We start from the raw sequence: 13,682 nt of genomic DNA, 5'->3' as shown, positions 1-13,682 counted from the left end.
TCAACGTGTGGTAAATTCTAGGCCAGTGGTCGGTTTTAAGGGTTCTTCACAGTCTGGTTTCCATTAAAATTTCCCTTCGTTTCCCTTGGGTCCGGCACAAACACACACACGCATAAACACAAGCAAATACAAGAGGAAACACACACTGACCATACTCCCGGAAAAAGTTGCTACCACCATGGCCGATCTCATATACAATAACGGTAATTTTTGCGCACAGGGCTGACAACAAGACAGCAAGGAAGGAGGGAAAAATGGGGAAGGAGGCAGGGAAACTTCATAACTTGCTTTCCTACCCTTTTGTATGGAATAATAGATGTGCATCGGAACGGCTGTTTCATCCGCCCCCAACCTCCCCCACCCACTCCGGACTCAGAGGAAAGTTATGTTTTCTTCCACTTTTTAGTGTCGTGTAGTGTGATGGAAATGGTGTCTGTAGGTGCTGGAGGGGGGATGGTATGGAGTGGTAAGAAAGGTGCTTTTCTTCTTTTCTTTTTTTTTTTTTTCGCGTCTCCTACACTTCAAATCCCTCATGAACAAGTTTGACGGGTATCGGAATAAATGCACGCTTTCGGTTTACCGGACGTCGGGTACGACCATACTTGGCCGAATGCCCCATATCCCGTCCGATTTGTGAAGTTAAGCGGCCACAGGCCTCGTTAGTACGGCGATCAGTGATGGCGCTGGAACCCGGGGTGTTGTACTCTCCCAAACTTTTTTCCTAGAGCTGCAGCCGTCATTCAACTTGTGTTAAATCTATGCCAATCGTCCGTTTCTAAGTTTCTTCACTGTCTGGTTGCCATTAAAAGTTCCCCTTCTCTCCCTTCGGCTCCAGCACAAACACACACACGCATAAACACAAGCAAATACAAGAGGAAACACACACTGACCATACTCCCGGAAAAAGTTGCTACCACCATGGCCGATCTCATATACAATAACGGTAATTTTTGCGCACAGGGCTGACAACAAGACAGCAAGGAAGGAGGGAAAAATGGGGAAGGAGGCAGGGAAACTTCATAACTTGCTTTCCTACCCTTTTGTATGGAATAATAGATGTGCATCGGAACGGCTGTTTCATCCGCCCCCAACCTCCCCCACCCACTCCGGACTCAGAGGAAAGTTATGTTTTCTTCCACTTTTTAGTGTCGTGTAGTGTGATGGAAATGGTGTCTGTAGGTGCTGGAGGGGGGATGGTATGGAGTGGTAAGAAAGGTGCTTTTCTTCTTTTCTTTTTTTTTTTTTTCGCGTCTCCTACACTTCAAATCCCTCATGAACAAGTTTGACGGGTATCGGAATAAATGCACGCATTCGGTTTACCGGACGTCGGGTACGACCATACTTGGCCGAATGCACCATATCCCGTCCGATTTGTGAAGTTAAGCGGCCACAGGCCTCGTTAGTACGGCGATCAGTGATGGCGCTGGAACCCGGGGTGTTGTACTCTCCCAAACTTTTTTCCTAGAGCTGCAGCCGTCATTCAACTTGTGTTAAATCTATGCCAATCGTCCGTTTCTAAGTTTCTTCACTGTCTGGTTGCCATTAAAAGTTCCCCTTCTCTCCCTTCGGCTCCAGCACAAACACACACACGCATAAACACAAGCAAATACAAGAGGAAACACACACTGACCATACTCCCGGAAAAAGTTGCTACCACCATGGCCGATCTCATATACAATAACGGTAATTTTTGCGCACAGGGCTGACAACAAGACAGCAAGGAAGGAGGGAAAAATGGGGAAGGAGGCAGGAAAACTTCATAACTTGCTTTCCTACCCTTTTGTATGGAATAATAGATGTGCATCGGAACGGCTGTTTCATCCGCCCCCAACCTCCCCCACCCACTCCGGACTCAGAGGAAAGTTATGTTTTCTTCCACTTTTTAGTGTCGTGTAGTGTGATGGAAATGGTGTCTGTAGGTGCTGGAGGGGGGATGGTATGGAGTGGTAAGAAAGGTGCTTTTCTTCTTTTCTTTTTTTTTTTTTTCGCGTCTCCTACACTTCAAATCCCTCATGAACAAGTTTGACGGGTATCGGAATAAATGCACGCATTCGGTTTACCGGACGTCGGGTACGACCATACTTGGCCGAATGCACCATATCCCGTCCGATTTGTGAAGTTAAGCGGCCACAGGCCTCGTTAGTACGGCGATCAGTGATGGCGCTGGAACCCGGGGTGTTGTACTCTCCCAAACTTTTTTCCTAGAGCTGCAGCCGTCATTCAACTTGTGTTAAATCTATGCCAATCGTCCGTTTCTAAGTTTCTTCACTGTCTGGTTGCCATTAAAAGTTCCCCTTCTCTCCCTTCGGCTCCAGCACAAACACACACACGCATAAACACAAGCAAATACAAGAGGAAACACACACTGACCATACTCCCGGAAAAAGTTGCTACCACCATGGCCGATCTCATATACAATAACGGTAATTTTTGCGCACAGGGCTGACAACAAGACAGCAAGGAAGGAGGGAAAAATGGGGAAGGAGGCAGGGAAACTTCATAACTTGCTTTCCTACCCTTTTGTATGGAATAATAGATGTGCATCGGAACGGCTGTTTCATCCGCCCCCAACCTCCCCCACCCACTCCGGACTCAGAGGAAAGTTATGTTTTCTTCCACTTTTTAGTGTCGTGTAGTGTGATGGAAATGGTGTCTGTAGGTGCTGGAGGGGGGATGGTATGGAGTGGTAAGAAAGGTGCTTTTCTTCTTTTCTTTTTTTTTTTTTCGCGTCCCCTACACTTCAAATCCCTCATGAACAAGTTTGACGGGTATCGGAATAAATGCACGCATTCGGTTTACCGGACGTCGGGTACGACCATACTTGGCCGAATGCACCATATCCCGTCCGGTTTGTGAAGTTAAGCGGCCACAGGCCTCGTTAGTACGGCGATCAGTGATGGCGCTGGAACCCGGGGTGTTGTACTCTCCCAAACTTTTTTCCTAGAGCTGCAGCCGTCATTCAACTTGTGTTAAATCTATGCCAATCGTCCGTTTCTAAGTTTCTTCACTGTCTGGTTGCCATTAAAAGTTCCCCTTCTCTCCCTTCGGCTCCAGCACAAACACACACACGCATAAACACAAGCAAATACAAGAGGAAACACACACTGACCATACTCCCGGAAAAAGTTGCTACCACCATGGCCGATCTCATATACAATAACGGTAATTTTTGCGCACAGGGCTGACAACACGACAGCAAGGAAGGAGGGAAAAATGGGGAAGGAGGCAGGGAAACTTCATAACTTGCTTTCCTACCCTTTTGTATGGAATAATAGATGTGCATCGGAACGGCTGTTTCATCCGCCCCCAACCTCCCCCACCCACTCCGGACTCAGAGGAAAGTTATGTTTTCTTCCACTTTTTAGTGTCGTGTAGTGTGATGGAAATGGTGTCTGTAGGTGCTGGAGGGGGGATGGTATGGAGTGGTAAGAAAGGTGCTTTTCTTCTTTTCTTTTTTTTTTCGCGTCTCCTACACTTCAAATCCCTCATGAACAAGTTTGACGGGTATCGGAATAAATGCACGCATTCGGTTTACCGGACGTCGGGTACGACCATACTTGGCCGAATGCACCATATCCCGTCCGATTTGTGAAGTTAAGCGGCCACAGGCCTCGTTAGTACGGCGATCAGTGATGGCGCTGGAACCCGGGGTGTTGTACTCTCCCAAACTTTTTTCCTAGAGCTGCAGCCGTCATTCAACTTGTGTTAAATCTATGCCAATCGTCCGTTTCTAAGTTTCTTCACTGTCTGGTTGCCATTAAAAGTTCCCCTTCTCTCCCTTCGGCTCCAGCACAAACACACACACGCATAAACACAAGCAAATACAAGAGGAAACACACACTGACCATACTCCCGGAAAAAGTTGCTACCACCATGGCCGATCTCATATACAATAACGGTAATTTTTGCGCACAGGGCTGACAACAAGACAGCAAGGAAGGAGGGAAAAATGGGGAAGGAGGCAGGGAAACTTCATAACTTGCTTTCCTACCCTTTTGTATGGAATAATAGATGTGCATCGGAACGGCTGTTTCATCCGCCCCCAACCTCCCCCACCCACTCCGGACTCAGAGGAAAGTTATGTTTTCTTCCACTTTTTAGTGTCGTGTAGTGTGATGGAAATGGTGTCTGTAGGTGCTGGAGGGGGGATGGTATGGAGTGGTAAGAAAGGTGCTTTTCTTCTTTTCTTTTTTTTTTTTTTCGCGTCTCCTACACTTCAAATCCCTCATGAACAAGTTTGACGGGTATCGGAATAAATGCACGCATTCGGTTTACCGGACGTCGGGTACGACCATACTTGGCCGAATGCACCATATCCCGTCCGATTTGTGAAGTTAAGCGGCCACAGGCCTCGTTAGTACGGCGATCAGTGATGGCGCTGGAACCCGGGGTGTTGTACTCTCCCAAACTTTTTTCCTAGAGCTGCAGCCGTCATTCAACTTGTGTTAAATCTATGCCAATCGTCCGTTTCTAAGTTTCTTCACTGTCTGGTTGCCGTTAAAAGTTCCCCTTCTCTCCCTTCGGCTCCAGCACAAACACACACACGCATAAACACAAGCAAATACAAGAGGAAACACACACTGACCATACTCCCGGAAAAAGTTTCTACCACCATGGCCGATCTCATATACAATAACGGTAATTTTTGCGCACAGGGCTGACAACAAGACAGCAAGGAAGGAGGGAAAAATGGGGAAGGAGGCAGGGAAACTTCATAACTTGCTTTCCTACCCTTTTGTATGGAATAATAGATGTGCATCGGAACGGCTGTTTCATCCGCCCCCAACCCCCCCCCCCCCCACCCACTCCGGACTCAGAGGAAAGTTATGTTTTCTTCCACTTTTTAGTGTGGTGTAGTGTGATGGAAATGGTGTCTGTAGGTGCTGGAGGGGGGATGGTATGGAGTGGTAAGAAAGGTGCTTTTCTTCTTTTCTTTTTTTTTTTTTTCGCGTCTCCTACACTTCAAATCCCTCATGAACAAGTTTGACGGGTATCGGAATAAATGCACGCATTCGGTTTACCGGACGTCGGGTACGACCATACTTGGCCGAATGCACCATATCCCGTCCGATTTGTGAAGTTAAGCGGCCACAGGCCTCGTTAGTACGGCGATCAGTGATGGCGCTGGAACCCGGGGTGTTGTACTCTCCCAAACTTTTTTCCTAGAGCTGCAGCCGTCATTCAACTTGTGTTAAATCTATGCCAATCGTCCGTTTCTAAGTTTCTTCACTGTCTGGTTGCCGTTAAAAGTTCCCCTTCTCTCCCTTCGGCTCCAGCACAAACACACACACGCATAAACACAAGCAAATACAAGAGGAAACACACACTGACCATACTCCCGGAAAAAGTTTCTACCACCATGGCCGATCTCATATACAATAACGGTAATTTTTGCGCACAGGGCTGACAACAAGACAGCAAGGAAGGAGGGAAAAATGGGGAAGGAGGCAGGGAAACTTCATAACTTGCTTTCCTACCCTTTTGTATGGAATAATAGATGTGCATCGGAACGGCTGTTTCATCCGCCCCCAACCCCCCCCCCCCCACCCACTCCGGACTCAGAGGAAAGTTATGTTTTCTTCCACTTTTTAGTGTGGTGTAGTGTGATGGAAATGGTGTCTGTAGGTGCTGGAGGGGGGATGGTATGGAGTGGTAAGAAAGGTGCTTTTCTTCTTTTCTTTTTTTTTTTTTTCGCGTCTCCTACACTTCAAATCCCTCATGAACAAGTTTGACGGGTATCGGAATAAATGCACGCATTCGGTTTACCGGACGTCGGGTACGACCATACTTGGCCGAATGCACCATATCCCGTCCGATTTGTGAAGTTAAGCGGCCACAGGCCTCGTTAGTACGGCGATCAGTGATGGCGCTGGAACCCGGGGTGTTGTACTCTCCCAAACTTTTTTCCTAGAGCTGCAGCCGTCATTCAACTTGTGTTAAATCTATGCCAATCGTCCGTTTCTAAGTTTCTTCACTGTCTGGTTGCCGTTAAAAGTTCCCCTTCTCTCCCTTCGGCTCCAGCACAAACACACACACGCATAAACACAAGCAAATACAAGAGGAAACACACACTGACCATACTCCCGGAAAAAGTTTCTACCACCATGGCCGATCTCATATACAATAACGGTAATTTTTGCGCACAGGGCTGACAACAAGACAGCAAGGAAGGAGGGAAAAATGGGGAAGGAGGCAGGGAAACTTCATAACTTGCTTTCCTACCCTTTTGTATGGAATAATAGATGTGCATCGGAACGGCTGTTTCATCCGCCCCCAACCCCCCCCCCCCACCCACTCCGGACTCAGAGGAAAGTTATGTTTTCTTCCACTTTTTAGTGTGGTGTAGTGTGATGGAAATGGTGTCTGTAGGTGCTGGAGGGGGGATGGTATGGAGTGGTAAGAAAGGTGCTTTTCTTCTTTTCTTTTTTTTTTTTTCGCGTCTCCTACACTTCAAATCCCTCATGAACAAGTTTGACGGGTATCGGAATAAATGCACGCATTCGGTTTACCGGACGTCGGGTACGACCATACTTGGCCGAATGCACCATATCCCGTCCGATTTGTGAAGTTAAGCGGCCACAGGCCTCGTTAGTACGGCGATCAGTGATGGCGCTGGAACCCGGGGTGTTGTACTCTCCCAAACTTTTTTCCTAGAGCTGCAGCCGTCATTCAACTTGTGTTAAATCTATGCCAATCGTCCGTTTCTAAGTTTCTTCACTGTCTGGTTGCCGTTAAAAGTTCCCCTTCTCTCCCTTCGGCTCCAGCACAAACACACACACGCATAAACACAAGCAAATACAAGAGGAAATACACACTGACCATACTCCCGGAAAAAGTTTCTACCACCATGGCCGATCTCATATACAATAACGGTAATTTTTGCGCACAGGGCTGACAACAAGACAGCAAGGAAGGAGGGAAAAATGGGGAAGGAGGCAGGGAAACTTCATAACTTGCTTTCCTACCCTTTTGTATGGAATAATAGATGTGCATCGGAACGGCTGTTTCATCCGCCCCCAACCCCCCCCCCCACCCACTCCGGACTCAGAGGAAAGTTATGTTTTCTTCCACTTTTTAGTGTGGTGTAGTGTGATGGAAATGGTGTCTGTAGGTGCTGGAGGGGGGATGGTATGGAGTGGTAAGAAAGGTGCTTTTCTTCTTTTCTTTTTTTTTTTTTTCGCGTCTCCTACACTTCAAATCCCTCATGAACAAGTTTGACGGGTATCGGAATAAATGCACGCATTCGGTTTACCGGACGTCGGGTACGACCATACTTGGCCGAATGCACCATATCCCGTCCGATTTGTGAAGTTAAGCGGCCACAGGCCTCGTTAGTACGGCGATCAGTGATGGCGCTGGAACCCGGGGTGTTGTACTCTCCCAAACTTTTTTCCTAGAGCTGCAGCCGTCATTCAACTTGTGTTAAATCTATGCCAATCGTCCGTTTCTAAGTTTCTTCACTGTCTGGTTGCCATTAAAAGTTCCCCTTCTCTCCCTTCGGCTCCAGCACAAACACACACACGCATAAACACAAGCAAATACAAGAGGAAACACACACTGACCATACTCCCGGAAAAAGTTGCTACCACCATGGCCGATCTCATATACAATAACGGTAATTTTTGCGCACAGGGCTGACAACAAGACAGCAAGGAAGGAGGGAAAAATGGGGAAGGAGGCAGGGAAACTTCATAACTTGCTTTCCTACCCTTTTGTATGGAATAATAGATGTGCATCGGAACGGCTGTTTCATCCGCCCCCAACCTCCCCCACCCACTCCGGACTCAGAGGAAAGTTATGTTTTCTTCCACTTTTTAGTGTCGTGTAGTGTGATGGAAATGGTGTCTGTAGGTGCTGGAGGGGGGATGGTATGGAGTGGTAAGAAAGGTGCTTTTCTTCTTTTCTTTTTTTTTTTTTTCGCGTCTCCTACACTTCAAATCCCTCATGAACAAGTTTGACGGGTATCGGAATAAATGCACGCATTCGGTTTACCGGACGTCGGGTACGACCATACTTGGCCGAATGCACCATATCCCGTCCGATTTGTGAAGTTAAGCGGCCACAGGCCTCGTTAGTACGGCGATCAGTGATGGCGCTGGAACCCGGGGTGTTGTACTCTCCCAAACTTTTTTCCTAGAGCTGCAGCCGTCATTCAACTTGTGTTAAATCTATGCCAATCGTCCGTTTCTAAGTTTCTTCACTGTCTGGTTGCCATTAAAAGTTCCCCTTCTCTCCCTTCGGCTCCAGCACAAACACACACACGCATAAACACAAGCAAATACAAGAGGAAACACACACTGACCATACTCCCGGAAAAAGTTGCTACCACCATGGCCGATCTCATATACAATAACGGTAATTTTTGCGCACAGGGCTGACAACAAGACAGCAAGGAAGGAGGGAAAAATGGGGAAGGAGGCAGGGAAACTTCATAACTTGCTTTCCTACCCTTTTGTATGGAATAATAGATGTGCATCGGAACGGCTGTTTCATCCGCCCCCAACCTCCCCCACCCACTCCGGACTCAGAGGAAAGTTATGTTTTCTTCCACTTTTTAGTGTGGTGTAGTGTGATGGAAATGGTGTCTGTAGGTGCTGGAGGGGGGATGGTATGGAGTGGTAAGAAAGGTGCTTTTCTTCTTTTCTTTTTTTTTTTTTTTCGCGTCTCCTACACTTCAAATCCCTCATGAACAAGTTTGACGGGTATCGGAATAAATGCACGCATTCGGTTTACCGGACGTCGGGTACGACCATACTTGGCCGAATGCACCATATCCCGTCCGATTTGTGAAGTTAAGCGGCCACAGGCCTCGTTAGTACGGCGATCAGTGATGGCGCTGGAACCCGGGGTGTTGTACTCTCCCAAACTTTTTTCCTAGAGCTGCAGCCGTCATTCAACTTGTGTTAAATCTATGCCAATCGTCCGTTTCTAAGTTTCTTCACTGTCTGGTTGCCGTTAAAAGTTCCCCTTCTCTCCCTTCGGCTCCAGCACAAACACACACACGCATAAACACAAGCAAATACAAGAGGAAATACACACTGACCATACTCCCGGAAAAAGTTTCTACCACCATGGCCGATCTCATATACAATAACGGTAATTTTTGCGCACAGGGCTGACAACAAGACAGCAAGGAAGGAGGGAAAAATGGGGAAGGAGGCAGGGAAACTTCATAACTTGCTTTCCTACCCTTTTGTATGGAATAATAGATGTGTATCGGAATTGTTATATATATTATTCTTTTGAATTATTTGGTTTATTTTTCCTTTTTGTTTTGATATTTAAATGATGTTATCGAATTATTATTTTCGTTTTTTTCTGTTATTGGGCGATCTCTTGTGTGATTGTTTTATTTTACTTGTTTCTTTGTCGCATGTTTTTAAATGAATATGCTTAGGTAATTTTTTTTTTTTTCGGATTTGTGGGGATCGGTCGAAGTGTGTGATATGTGATCGTTGTCGTTGTTTTATCTTGCACGCGTGCGGCTGGTAATTTATTGTTGTTTGTAGCGGGGTTATGCCCAATTGGAGGGGTGACGGTTGCGATGTGACGCTGGTGCGCTGACTGTGAAGTGGTTTGAAGAGTGTGTGGAGCTCTGTTGTTTCTGATGTTTGTGCATCGCGAAGTTTTCCCTTCAAAATCTGTATTTGGCGATCTTTTGTTTATACTTCAACTATGTTGTTGTGGATCTATTTTTAACAAATAACCCAATGTTTTGTCTAAATATTCTAACTGATGGATGCGGCATGACGTCCCCCTTCATGTTTAAAGGTGTTGTCGTACGGCTGGCCGGATTTTTTTAAACCAGCTCGTCGAAGTGCTTGTGGTGACACCAGTTGGTTTGCAAGTGCCGGCAACAGGGTTGTGCTTTTCAGCACTGGTGTCGAGAGGTTGCGTGCCTCGTGGTGTGATGCACTTCCGCCCTTTGGGGCGTCCAACCTGGCAGCTATTCGTTCATATATGCAGAAGGTCTTGGAATATTTGTAGGTATGCCGTGGTATTGCCGGGTGCGGCACATTGGTGGTTGTATTTTCCTAGCTTATGTCCTCGGAGGTGCGTGTGTTCGGAAACCAAGGGTGGTTTAGGGAAAGGGTCGTTGTTATAAGTGGCAGTCTTCATCTCGGAAGTGGGAAAGGAGGTGCCACCCTTGGATTGGTGTTGTGTGGTCGGTTGGGCAATAAAGCCGCTGACAAATGGGCTCCACAAAGTGGATGAGAAGTCACTGGTTGAACATCATCCGACATTCCGGCGCACTCGCTTTCCGTGCCCCGCGTACTGTGACGATCTGGGAAAGCTGGTTCCCGCAAGTTTGTTTTTGTCGTCCTCCATCTGTAGGTGAGGCCCTTAACTCTCGCGGTGCGACGGCTGCGTGCACGACCTCCTCGTGTACTTCGCACAATGTACCCGTTTCCAACGTTTCTGGATTTACCTTAAAAACCTTTGTGGGCTGGGGCGTAGCTGTCGATGGCAAGAAGTTCCCACCAGCCAAAAAAGTGTTTGGTCGATGCCTTATAGTTCGGTGGTGCTAGTATTTGGGTGTGTTAGCGCCCTCTTTTAGGGACCATTGTGGTAAATGCGCCTTGGTAAAGGGGCTCGTCACTGCCACTTGGTCGGCCTCAGTGAGATGCACCCTTGGTTTAAAAAAAACGACTAGTTTTGACAGGCGATTTGGCATCCTTTAACCGCCTCTTGTGCCGACGTCCCGCCATTTTTTCACCGTGGGCACACTGGTTATTCTGCCTCATCCCGGGTGCAGCAGCGTGTCGAAGAGGTTCAAACACTCACAAACACTAACTTCGAGCCTCACAACCGTTCTTCATAGTGAAATCGTTGGCGCCTGGCAGCCATAGCCCCAGAGAGGACTGCTAAAGATGTTAAAAATGGGGTGGGGTTATTATTCGCCAAACACTACGCGCCGCTGCCGCTGTTTCATGTTCTGTGACGTCCCGGTCGGTTAAGAAAGGCATCGCGGAGCAACTTTTTGGCATTGAACCCCCGCTATTACAAGTCTCCAAGCGAACGGCGTCGTGATCCCTTGAAATGCGTTCCCCACCTTTCGGCCGACGTGGTTTGAGATCCTGCAGCCCCTTGATGAAGTGCCAGCCCCTGGCTCCGATTGGTGGGCATTCGCTTGTAAGGGGGCGGGTTTGATAAGCACAGCAAACGATGAGCAGCGTTCTACAAAAGTGCCTTGGGTAGCAGCACCGCATTGGGAACACGCCCTTTCCCCAACCAAACGCAGTGATAACTAAGACAAATGCCTTTTCTCCTGGCGATGCCTATCGCCTCAGTGTTGTGTCCAGGTCTCGCAGCCCTTTGGGTACGGGAGGCAAACTGTCAACGTTCCGCTCCACCGGAATTAGGTTTCGGCGGAGTGGCTGCGGAGCTAAATCACCAAGAAAGCAGGGAGTGTGGGGTAGGGGGATATTTTGATATTACCACTCGGCCGACACTTCAAACTGAGCTTATTTTCTCTTCGTTGAAGTATTGATGATCTGTGCTTTGTGGCACCTTCTCTCAGAGGAAGGGCACGGCGGTGAACACAAACTGATATTTCCACTCTCCATCGCCCCTGGCATTCGTTGCGCCCACAGCACCTGGGTATAGGATACCGACTGATCATGCAGAGCTTTCCAAACATCAACACCATACGCCGCCACAGAAAGAGTCATGCCTACCTGACCCTTCACCCAATCTGCCATTCCACGTCATCTCTCCCATGAAACCCCGGTGGCATGGTGCAATATTGTGGGGTGAAGCGCATATGATGCGAAAAGAGGAGCTGGCTGCAGTTTCATCCGAAGGAAGAGTTAACTAAGATATACCAGCCACACTTAGCATTGCGATGGTAACGTTCATCAGGGGACTTGAGCGACGACGTTTAGGCACCGGAAAGACAGCGTTGTCATACTACGTGGGCTTCCCAAAGTGAGTAGCTTCGTATGCGCAGGAAAACACCACAAACAAAAAGCCTTTCTCTTCGTCGATTTTTGCTCATTTCTCGAGACGTAGGGGACAGGTCCTGGCGGAGTGGACATGAGTGATCCCCTTCGCGTTCGAACGCTACGCGCCTGTGTCTGTTCGCCGTTTGCATGCAACTCGTGCTGCGTACCGAAGAGTGAGTCTCCAAAGAAAACTGCAGCTGGACGTGGGGTGAATGGTCGACACCATCGCCCCGGCAAAACGACGACACAAGGCGCACTTGATGCAACTAAACACTCACATACTCTGCGGAAATAACTTGGAGCCGGAAACCCACCACAGAAGGTATGCTGCTGAGTTTGAGGGGAGGTGTGCGCACCCGCATTGTTGCAAGAGATAACAGGTTCACATGGGTGGAAGCTTCGAAGAGTCGATAAGCCATTTCAAGAGAGCCGCCAATAGTGCTATGCTCCGTTTTTGGGGCGGGGACGCACAGGACGGAATAAGGCACCTGCATGACAATACCAGGGAGGCGTGCGCCGCCAAAGAAGATGAGGCGAAATGCATGCAATGGATGCGGAACAGAGGTCAGAGCGGGATGCCACGCCGATTAAGATACGATACAGAACTTAAAACCGCACCTGACCCCCTGTCTCAAACCCTAAAACAGCCCCGCTAAGCATTTTCGACAAGTTCATTAGATTGCGAACCACATCAACAAATTCTACCGTGACACGCCCTCTAAGGTAAACAAAGGACCGCGGAAACACAGTGGAGATGATGAGAAGTGTTTCCTGCGTGCGTTGGCTTACGCGTTGTGTAGCGCTGAAGTGACAACGTTTAGTAGGTTTGCGACGCGCACACAGCGGCGACACGCTGCATCCAAACCAGAAACCCTTTGCCCTGTAATGACCGCATAAATCCACCGTAGTGGGCAGGGACTGTGCCACCGTACGATTTTTTTTTTTTTTTGTTAAGCCGCGAGACAGTAGAATCCCCACCGTCCAAAGTACGGCAGCACACTCCAAACACCGACTTTCCCAGTCAAAAGGCAGTACGAAGCCGAGCACATAAGCAACAGAGAAAGCGCTCCCGCACATCGTTCCTCTACCCACCCAGACACAGGCACGATACAGTGCACAACTGTCACAGTGGACGCACCGCACTTCTGTCACCAAGACAGAAAAAAAGGGGAGTAACTCTCCACACCAGAGGCCGGCTCAATAAGAAGCTATCCCCCGAGAGTTGCCGTGGTATGAAGTATCATCTTTCAGAAACAGAAGCCCTACAGTTCGACAGAACGGTCGCCATATGTTCAATCACATATCCGTCAGCGGTACAACGAGCCATCAGAAGCAGACCGACCCCTTACCAAAGTGACGCCCCTCCAAGTCACTGCCCAGGAGCGTCAGCATTGACGCTTTGTAACTATTTTTTGTTCGCCCTCAAATGCGCAGAGGGAGAGGTCATACTACGCCGCAGGCGTGCTGATGCACGGAACTTCCAAGCATGGAATCAATCTAGATGGGGTGTATGTCCGCTACAATAGAAGCGAGAAGAGTTAGTACAGCATGTATATGCTGGCGCATATGGCCCTGGAGGGCGTTCGTCACCACAGCGGTCTTTTGTGCGAGACGGTACTGAGAGCAGCGACTAACACGAAGCTGTCATGGTTTCTCACCGCGCTATGGAAAGCACCCAACCCGACCCGTTTATTTCTTCACACCAGAGGCGTACCCCAAACCGGGCAGTAGAGCTGC

The 13,682-nt window shown here is 48.4% G+C and overlaps 3 protein-coding genes and 12 non-coding genes across 15 annotated transcripts; 13 read left to right on the top strand and 2 right to left on the bottom strand.

Moving 5' to 3' along the window:
- Positions 1–588: 588 nt before the first annotated feature.
- On the top strand, positions 589–707 carry TbgDal_VIIIr11. The gene has a single exon (XR_998574.1). It is a non-coding gene; the product is annotated as a ribosomal RNA (ribosomal RNA).
- Positions 708–1,328: 621 nt separating this feature from the next.
- TbgDal_VIIIr10 lies at positions 1,329–1,447 on the top strand. Its single transcript, XR_998573.1, has one exon. It is a non-coding gene; the product is annotated as a ribosomal RNA (ribosomal RNA).
- Positions 1,448–2,068: 621 nt separating this feature from the next.
- TbgDal_VIIIr09 lies at positions 2,069–2,187 on the top strand. Its single transcript, XR_998572.1, has one exon. It is a non-coding gene; the product is annotated as a ribosomal RNA (ribosomal RNA).
- Positions 2,188–2,807: 620 nt separating this feature from the next.
- Positions 2,808–2,926, top strand: TbgDal_VIIIr08. Its single transcript, XR_998571.1, has one exon. It is a non-coding gene; the product is annotated as a ribosomal RNA (ribosomal RNA).
- A 617-nt stretch (positions 2,927–3,543) lies between these two features.
- TbgDal_VIIIr07 lies at positions 3,544–3,662 on the top strand. The gene has a single exon (XR_998570.1). It is a non-coding gene; the product is annotated as a ribosomal RNA (ribosomal RNA).
- A 621-nt stretch (positions 3,663–4,283) lies between these two features.
- TbgDal_VIIIr12 lies at positions 4,284–4,402 on the top strand. Its single transcript, XR_998569.1, has one exon. It is a non-coding gene; the product is annotated as a ribosomal RNA (ribosomal RNA).
- A 627-nt stretch (positions 4,403–5,029) lies between these two features.
- TbgDal_VIIIr06 lies at positions 5,030–5,148 on the top strand. The gene has a single exon (XR_998568.1). It is a non-coding gene; the product is annotated as a ribosomal RNA (ribosomal RNA).
- A 626-nt stretch (positions 5,149–5,774) lies between these two features.
- On the top strand, positions 5,775–5,893 carry TbgDal_VIIIr05. Its single transcript, XR_998567.1, has one exon. It is a non-coding gene; the product is annotated as a ribosomal RNA (ribosomal RNA).
- Positions 5,894–6,517: 624 nt separating this feature from the next.
- On the top strand, positions 6,518–6,636 carry TbgDal_VIIIr04. The gene has a single exon (XR_998566.1). It is a non-coding gene; the product is annotated as a ribosomal RNA (ribosomal RNA).
- A 624-nt stretch (positions 6,637–7,260) lies between these two features.
- Positions 7,261–7,379, top strand: TbgDal_VIIIr03. Its single transcript, XR_998565.1, has one exon. It is a non-coding gene; the product is annotated as a ribosomal RNA (ribosomal RNA).
- A 621-nt stretch (positions 7,380–8,000) lies between these two features.
- On the top strand, positions 8,001–8,119 carry TbgDal_VIIIr02. Its single transcript, XR_998564.1, has one exon. It is a non-coding gene; the product is annotated as a ribosomal RNA (ribosomal RNA).
- A 622-nt stretch (positions 8,120–8,741) lies between these two features.
- Positions 8,742–8,860, top strand: TbgDal_VIIIr01. The gene has a single exon (XR_998563.1). It is a non-coding gene; the product is annotated as a ribosomal RNA (ribosomal RNA).
- Positions 8,861–10,193: 1,333 nt separating this feature from the next.
- TbgDal_VIII950 (hypothetical protein, unlikely) lies at positions 10,194–10,529 on the top strand (the record flags this gene model as incomplete). Its single annotated transcript, XM_011777121.1, has 1 exon — positions 10,194–10,529. The coding sequence occupies one exon, from the start codon at positions 10,194–10,196 to the stop codon at positions 10,527–10,529; it is 336 nt and encodes a 111-aa protein (XP_011775423.1).
- A 345-nt stretch (positions 10,530–10,874) lies between these two features.
- Positions 10,875–11,210, bottom strand: TbgDal_VIII940 (hypothetical protein, unlikely; the record flags this gene model as incomplete). Its single annotated transcript, XM_011777120.1, has 1 exon — positions 10,875–11,210. The coding sequence occupies one exon, from the start codon at positions 11,208–11,210 to the stop codon at positions 10,875–10,877; it is 336 nt and encodes a 111-aa protein (XP_011775422.1).
- A 1,341-nt stretch (positions 11,211–12,551) lies between these two features.
- TbgDal_VIII930 (hypothetical protein, unlikely) lies at positions 12,552–13,022 on the bottom strand (the record flags this gene model as incomplete). The annotated part of the gene is made up of 1 exon (XM_011777119.1): positions 12,552–13,022. The coding sequence occupies one exon, from the start codon at positions 13,020–13,022 to the stop codon at positions 12,552–12,554; it is 471 nt and encodes a 156-aa protein (XP_011775421.1).
- Between the last annotated feature and the right edge of the window lie 660 nt (positions 13,023–13,682).

Source organism: Trypanosoma brucei, chromosome 8, assembly GCF_000210295.1.
Source record: "Trypanosoma brucei gambiense DAL972 chromosome 8, complete sequence".
Taxonomy (NCBI): domain Eukaryota; phylum Euglenozoa; class Kinetoplastea; order Trypanosomatida; family Trypanosomatidae; genus Trypanosoma; species Trypanosoma brucei.
This window is presented reverse-complemented; position numbering and strand designations above follow the sequence as displayed.